We start from the raw sequence: 7,281 nt of genomic DNA, 5'->3' as shown, positions 1-7,281 counted from the left end.
CACTATTTTCAATCTGTTAACTAACACCTTCAAAATTAGGATAAGTGAAATATTTTTGGATAAGGGAAATACGTGTAAGGTTAATAGTTGGCAACTTGGCATATCTCAATATTTTCAAAACATCTAGGATTTAAATTACTTCTCCTTTGCTTGAATAACACTATAACTATGGAATTATAATAAAATAGAAAATAGAAAATAGTGGGCAACATGTGGCATGATCTCAACACAAATGACACAACTCTGGTTATTACTTTATTATTATAACCATACAACCTGCCAGTGCTTTTTTTAAAAAAATTTCCATAAAAAACTTTAGAAAATAATCGAGAAGGGGTCACATATAGAAGAAAATTTTGAAACTTCAAATATCAAAATGACATCAATTTCACATCAAAAAAAAAAAAAAAATGACATCAATTTGAAACTTGAGGGGATGAGTTACAAGTTTTGGAACTTTTTGATTGATCAAAATGACACTATCACTAAAATTAAAAGAAATAAAATATATTTTAGCCCAAAAAATAATTCTAAAATTAAAATTTTAAAAATAAAAACTTGAAAAATAGAAAAATAAATAAAATAAATAAATAAAACGGCCCTTTGCAGAATCAGGCTCTCCGGCATTATAAGAAGCACTAACATAAGCAATAAAATAAAACGTGGGTTTGCTTTGATTTTTGTAACTGAGAGAGAGAGAGAGAGAGACTGTGAGAATGGGTTGGATCGGTGAGACAATGGACTCCATCAAATCCCTTCAGATCCGACAGGTCCTCACACAGGCCGTCAGTCTTGGTTCGCTTCCAAATTTTCAATCTTTTTTTTTTTTTTTGTTTCATTTCATTGATTCGTGTTTGGAATTGGAATTCTATGTGTTTTTGGCTGTCTTTGGGTGATAATAAATTGTGGGTATGCATTAAAAATTGAAGCTTTATCGATTTTTTTTTTTCTTGTTGGGTTTTCTTTTGAGGCTTAAGAGAACAAAACCCAATTGTTTGTTGAGGCTGATGTGATTCTGTTTGGCTCATTTGAATTGGGATTTCCAAGTTTTATTTTCTAGGAAACAGAAGCAAAATCAAATTTCACATTCATAATCATTGTTTATATGGAGGGTTGGGTGATAATTCATGCCCACAAAATAAAGTTATGAGTTTGCTTTTTATTTTTGAATGCTAAGACAATACGAATAAATACATAAAAAGGGTGATTTTTTTTTTCTTCTTTTTCTTCTTTATAAAAAAGATTGGAATCTTGTATTTTTTATTTTTTTTTTTATTTTTTATAAATAAATTTGTGATATAAGTTTTAACTTTGGATTGTCTTAGTAATAACTTTTAATTTTATGTTGTAAACCTCAAGGGGTAGCATAGCACACTGGGTTAGGGACCATGGAAGTTAGTTTGAATCTCCCCTTCCCCTTGTTTTCGGCTACTGTTTACTCCTGGTTCTTGATTTTCAACATTTTTACAATTATAGGTCAACATATGGTAATTACTCAAATTTAGATTTTTCGAAATTGTGTTCATAAGAAGCAGCAGCACAATCCAACATATTAAAAATTGAGCATTATTGTTAGCCAGAATGTTTCAGATTTTATGGAGTTTGAAATCTTATAAACCCTCCAAAAAGTGGTTGATTTGCAATAAAACATAATTTTTTTTGATAAATGATTTGCAAAAGGCATAAATTATGGTCCGAAGTCTTTTTTTTTTTCATGGTTAATGTGTTATTTTTGGATGAGCTTTTTGCTGAAAACTGGCAAAAGGGCAATTGTACGTTGAAAAAGTGAGGCTTTAATAAGCAAACTTGCCGACGCAAAAAAGCTAATCCAAACTCACACTTTGTACAAGCAGATATGGCTGCAATGTTATTCATTTTATTATCCCATTATAAGATATTTTGCTAATTTTCAGAACCTCTGAGATTGTAAGTTTTTGATACTTAAAGGGTGGTTACTTTTGAAATGGAGGGGGTTCTCTTTTGAAATTTTGACTATTTTGCTATCTTGCCTCTGCTATAACAATAGTGCAAAAAACTGTTTTGTTGAAATGAAAACAAATTTCAATATTTTGGTACAGATGTTCCACTTTGAAGTGGAAATCTGTTTTTAAATTACAGTTATCATGTTGTGGTTTATTAACCTTTTTGCACACTATGTGTTCACTTAAATGTTATGATTTTATCCCAGGGATGATTGTTACGTCTGCACTAATAATATGGAAGGCATTGATGTGCATTACTGGCAGTGAGTCTCCTGTTGTCGTTGTGCTTTCTGGTAGCATGGAACCAGGTTTCAAGAGGGTTAGTCAACCTAATTTGTGATTGCTTCAACATGTTTTTTTTTAATCAAAATTGGTTCTTCATGGAGTTGTTTTCAGTGTGACTTGGAATTTCAAGTTTGAATCTATTATTTCATTTATGAAACCACCTTGGTTAGCATAGAGGAAAACTGCACACCCTTTCATATTCATAAGAAAAGAAGAGAAGATTTATCTCTTCTATCCTTGTTTCTATCTTTAGGGAGCAATGACTGGTTCTTTTTTCTGCAAAGTGCCTTCTCAGGATGTTTTTTCTATGGAGAAAGTGCAACTGTGCCTCCAAGGAATTTTATTTTAAATATTTCTGCTGCACATGATTGATTTCACCATGTCAATCTTGTCCTCATGCTGCTTAACAAATGATAACCTTTCATATCATAATGCAGGGGGACATCTTGTTCTTGCACATGAGCAAAGATCCTATTCGTGCTGGGGAAATTGTTGTCTTTAATGTCGATGTAAGTTTCTTCTAAAGTGTTATTTTTTATTCTGCTTGTGTTCATTACGATGTTGGTGTTGTTTATCATTTCTGATAAGATCCTTCTAGTAAACTCACTGGGTTTTTAAAATGTCTTTAGAATACTTTTTGTATCTGTCCTTAAACTCATTGTTTTTGTGTATATCAATTTGACAGTGCTTTTTTAAAATTTTATTTTATAAGTAAAAGTATTTTATTGAAAGAATAGACTACATGTACACAGAAATGAACACAAAGTAGCCTAAAAAATAAAGTTTTTACCAAAATTAATTTTTATTTTTGTATTTTGTTTAGGCTACTTTGGAAAATGGAGAATACAAAAAAAGAAAAAAGAAAAGAAAAGAAAAGCATTTGGCTTGAGATGGACAGTAGTTAGAAAGAAGCGATTGATGTATCTTATGAAAATTTTGTGAAAAAAAATAAAGAAAAGGTTTAATTAATTGTTGAATTAATTCACAAAAGCGATTGATCATCTTGGTATTTCATAAGTGTAGGATTTAAGATACAATGTAATCCAATAGATAATTTATTAAAAATTACATCTAGTATAAAGTTATTAAGTGATGTGACATTGAAAAAAGTTTGACCAGGTGTAGTTTGAACTTCTAAAAAAAAGTAGTGAGCAATTGCATTAGGATAAGCAGATATAACATACTGAATATAATTTACATGAAAAGGAAACTGGACAAGAAAACTTGACTAGTTACTATGAATTTTCATAATATTAACACAAATTTTTACAAACTTTTTGTTTTATGTAATGTGTTGAGGTTCAGATAACTAATGCTATTTATATTTTTGTACTATTTTGCATTGTGTTGTCATGCATGTATGCTTGTTTAACTTATTTTTGAGTTCTTGTTCTCTCTCTTGAGATCTCTGCTCTCTTGTTCTTCAACTTCCCAGCCTCCCACCCTTTTTTTTTTTTTTCATTGCTCATATTTTTCTTTTTCATGTATGTATTTGTTCAGGGTCGCGAGATTCCTATTGTCCATCGTGTCATTAAGGTAAACACATCATCCTGACTTTATACTACATTTCCATAGAATACTGGTGCCTTTGTTACCTTGGTGGAAGCTATATGCACTATGATTATGCTGCTAAAGCTCTTATGTTTTGATCTGAGTTTGCCCCTATTTGAGTAAATGACTGGACTTGCATAAAGTTGAGTTCTAACATGCAGCATAATTTGTCCTATTCACTTTTAAGAGTATTAGATAAGATTAGACTCTGGGCAATAGAGGTGCTCAATTGGATGCTTGTATTGATATGTCTACACCTGACCCCATAGATGTTGATGCTTAAGGAGGACATGGTATATTGTGCTTAGTTTTATTAAGGATATTTTGACTTGACCAATGAAGTTAAATTTTAAATGTTTTTATTACCATTTTAGGCATTAGATTAAATCCCAGAATGTTTAGTTCGTTTGCCAATAGGTCAGGTGCCCTGTAAAGTCTGCTTTGTTACCATCTCTTGCCCTTGGTTCAAGTGATAAAAGATTAACTTTTTGGTCATGTTAATTTTGAGTAACCTGGGAAGTTCTCTCAATTATCTGAAAACTCTCCCCACCCCAACCCCCTTTGCTTGCATGGCAGATGCTCAACTCAGCTCTACTCAACTCAATTAAGCCTTAATTCAAAATGACTTTATTGGCTAAATGGATTCTTTTCCAAGTTAATTGGGGTTGAGTTGCTTGGAAGAAAGCTGACTTAATTAGATAGACTAAGGCTTAGTTGAGGAGAGTTAAGTTACAGTGCTTTGAACAAATACTATGTTGCCAACAGTGGGTACTGAATATGTCCTTATACAGGGCAGGCTATGATGAGAATGCTGTTTGGTCTGAAGAGCTAGTCATCTCTTTTTGCTGCTGGATGGTTGGCATCTGTAGATGTATTGTAACTGATTTATGTTTTCTGTAGCTGTCATTAAGATTATTGACCACATTGTTAAAATTGAAAGATATAATTGTTGTAACTCTTATGCATCAAATAGATGGCACCTATTCTGTGATGGTATGTTTGCTAACAATGGTTATGAGAGATGTTCTAGATTAATACAAAAAGTTCATAATCTATAATGGTTATAAAAAAAAATGATGCCTTAAGATAGAGCAAGGAAAGAGCTTCCTTTGCCAGAAATTTCTTGGCTTGTGAAATAAGTTGTCACATGACAGGTGAATGTGTGACAGCATTTTGACTTCTGAGAGTTGAGTTGTGGCATTTTAGCTTTTGATGCTAAAAGCCAGAAAGAATTGTTTGAAGAACTGACAGAATACTTTGAAGTTTTTACCTTTTGCTTATATGTCAGAGCTTATGCCTTTTCATTGGTAAACATTAATACTGTGTTGTTTAGTGAGTCTTAATAGTTAATTCTTTTTGCAGGTCCATGAACGGCAGGACACTGGAGAGGTTGATGTACTCACAAAAGGTGTTGGCTTTTGGAAAATTGAACTTTTTGATTGGAATTTATTGAGATGTAATCCATGATTGTTATTTCTGGAGGTGGTTATCATTTTACATGGGCGGGTCTTAGCATTATAATTTATCTTCTTGCTTTCTCATTACTATACCTGCTGCAGTTTTAATATGTTACTTAATGATATCAATACTGCATTTTTTTTAAAAAAAATTGGTGGTTCATCTGCTGTTATCCTGACATTCTCCCTTTCCATATGTTACTGTCTATCTCAGGAGATAATAATTATGGGGATGACAGACTTCTGTATGCTCATGGTCAGCTCTGGCTGCAACGGCACCACATAATGGGCAGAGCCGTTGGGTAAAAATTCTAGCAATAGTCTTCTTACTTGATCTTATTCATTTATTTTCATTATTTTTATTTTTTGGGTTAATTGCACCATGTTAGCATGGAGGAGTCATCATTTGGTGCAGCCTTTCTGAGAGCAACGTGTTTTGCATGGACACATTTTATTAGCAATTTACATACATAAAGACACCCACACACATGCATGTGCGCCTACACACATTAGGGGTGCATTTCTGTGGCAGTTTGATGTCTCATGGTTATTGAATCATCATTTAGACTAATTGTTTTCTTGTTTGTTTTGTTTTGTTCTGCGCATATCATCATCTATAGCAATTAAGGCATGATCCCATCTTTTGAAAATAGATTTCTCACCAAATCTGATGATCTATATTAGAAACTTCATTTTTTTAAAGCTGGTATTAGAAACGTCATTGTTTTATTAACAATGATCCTATCAATGCAATTGAAAGGAAATTTTCTAAATTCTATGTGAAATGAACTCATGGATAATATATTGGGAAGTCCAATGCCCTGTATGTTCTGAACCTTCTGTCAAATCACCAACAATGCTGGATGAGTAGGGTGCCTTACAAGTTAGTGATGAGTGGTTTTGTGAAGATGGTGTAGATGATCTTTAAAATACTTTTAACCAAATTTTGTGTTTGACACACAATAGATTGCCACCAGTTTTCTTCGTTCATTTTCATATTTTTCTTTTAAAAGTACCATATCCAAGGGTAACTGCACCTTTATTTCTTGAATTTGAAAAATAAATCTTCATGTTGCTTACATTTCTGTCGCTGGCAGGTTCCTACCTTATGTTGGCTGGGTGACAATTATCATGACTGAAAAGCCAATTATCAAGGTTTGTGTCTCTCACCAAAAGAACTTCTTGTGCACATCTTATTATGTGTCATTCTCTTTTCCTTTTCTAATAAACTTTTTATTATATATATAAAAAAAAGAAGTTATTGAAAAGAACAAAGAAAAAAAAATGTTCTCTAGAATTTTGTTTGGTAATTTCTGAAATTAAATGTTTTTTTTCTAGTCTATTTCTGATTCTTAATAATATTATTGCTTAGATTTCATGACATGTTGAAATTTTTTCATCTCTTTGGTCAACATCTGATTAAAGTTTGTTCATAAATGTCTTTGTGGCATCTATGAGTTCCACTTTAGAATCTCAAATTGGAACTCTGTTTGAAGTACTAGAATTTTTTTCATGAAATGTAATAATCAATTTAACTTTAGAATTCCAAAAACTGCAAAGCTATTAAATTTACACAGAAAGTAACATCAATCATTTCTCTCTTGCAGTATATTCTTATTGGTGCATTGGGGTTGCTGGTTATAACATCAAAAGATTGAAGAATGAAGCGAATTCAAGTTGTGTTTGATCTCCGATACAAACATGTTAGCAACTGCCATCTCTTAGATGTCTCATTTCTCCCATCCTTTGTACATTGGATAAGTTGAATTCTAATGATAAATTAAATCAGAATAGTTGGTTAAAATTTTGTCACCTTTATCTAGCTCTTATAACTAATGTTGCACTTTTTCAGTTGATTAATGCTTTTTGTCAAATTTGATAACCCTTTTCTTGGGGGCCAGGCAAGGATGCGTTTTGTGACAATTAAGGAAAATATCATGTGTAAAGTATTGAGCTTGTTACCACTGCTCTGTCATACATACACAGCAGGGAGAATGGAAAACCTT

The 7,281-nt window shown here is 32.2% G+C and overlaps 1 protein-coding gene across 1 annotated transcript; it reads left to right on the top strand.

Annotated features, from left to right (window-relative positions):
* Nucleotides 1-639: 639 nt before the first annotated feature.
* Nucleotides 640-7,087, top strand: LOC111997640 (uncharacterized). Its single transcript, XM_024029755.2, has 8 exons — nt 640-795; nt 2,189-2,301; nt 2,705-2,776; nt 3,768-3,803; nt 5,181-5,226; nt 5,490-5,577; nt 6,373-6,430; nt 6,883-7,087. The coding sequence occupies exons 1-8, from the start codon at nt 717-719 to the stop codon at nt 6,931-6,933; spliced, it is 543 nt and encodes a 180-aa protein (XP_023885523.1). The 5' UTR covers nt 640-716; the 3' UTR covers nt 6,934-7,087.
* The last annotated feature ends 194 nt before the right edge of the window (nt 7,088-7,281 follow it).

Source organism: Quercus suber, unplaced genomic scaffold, assembly GCF_002906115.3.
Source record: "Quercus suber isolate HL8 unplaced genomic scaffold, Cork oak 2.0 scaffold_928, whole genome shotgun sequence".
In the NCBI taxonomy this organism is placed as follows: domain Eukaryota; kingdom Viridiplantae; phylum Streptophyta; class Magnoliopsida; order Fagales; family Fagaceae; genus Quercus; species Quercus suber.
Note: the sequence above shows the minus strand (reverse complement) of the source record. Positions and strands in the feature narration are given on the sequence as shown.

Excerpts from the sequence above, each read along its gene's own strand:
- LOC111997640 (XM_024029755.2), top strand. The coding sequence starts at position 717 with ATGGGTTGGATCGGTGAGACAATGGACTCCATCAAATCCCTTCAGATC. Across the intron at positions 2,777-3,767 it reads TTGTTGTCTTTAATGTCGAT|GGTCGCGAGATTCCTATTGT; the intron begins GTAAGTTTCTTC and ends GTATTTGTTCAG. Across the intron at positions 5,578-6,372 it reads ATAATGGGCAGAGCCGTTGG|GTTCCTACCTTATGTTGGCT; the intron begins GTAAAAATTCTA and ends TGTCGCTGGCAG.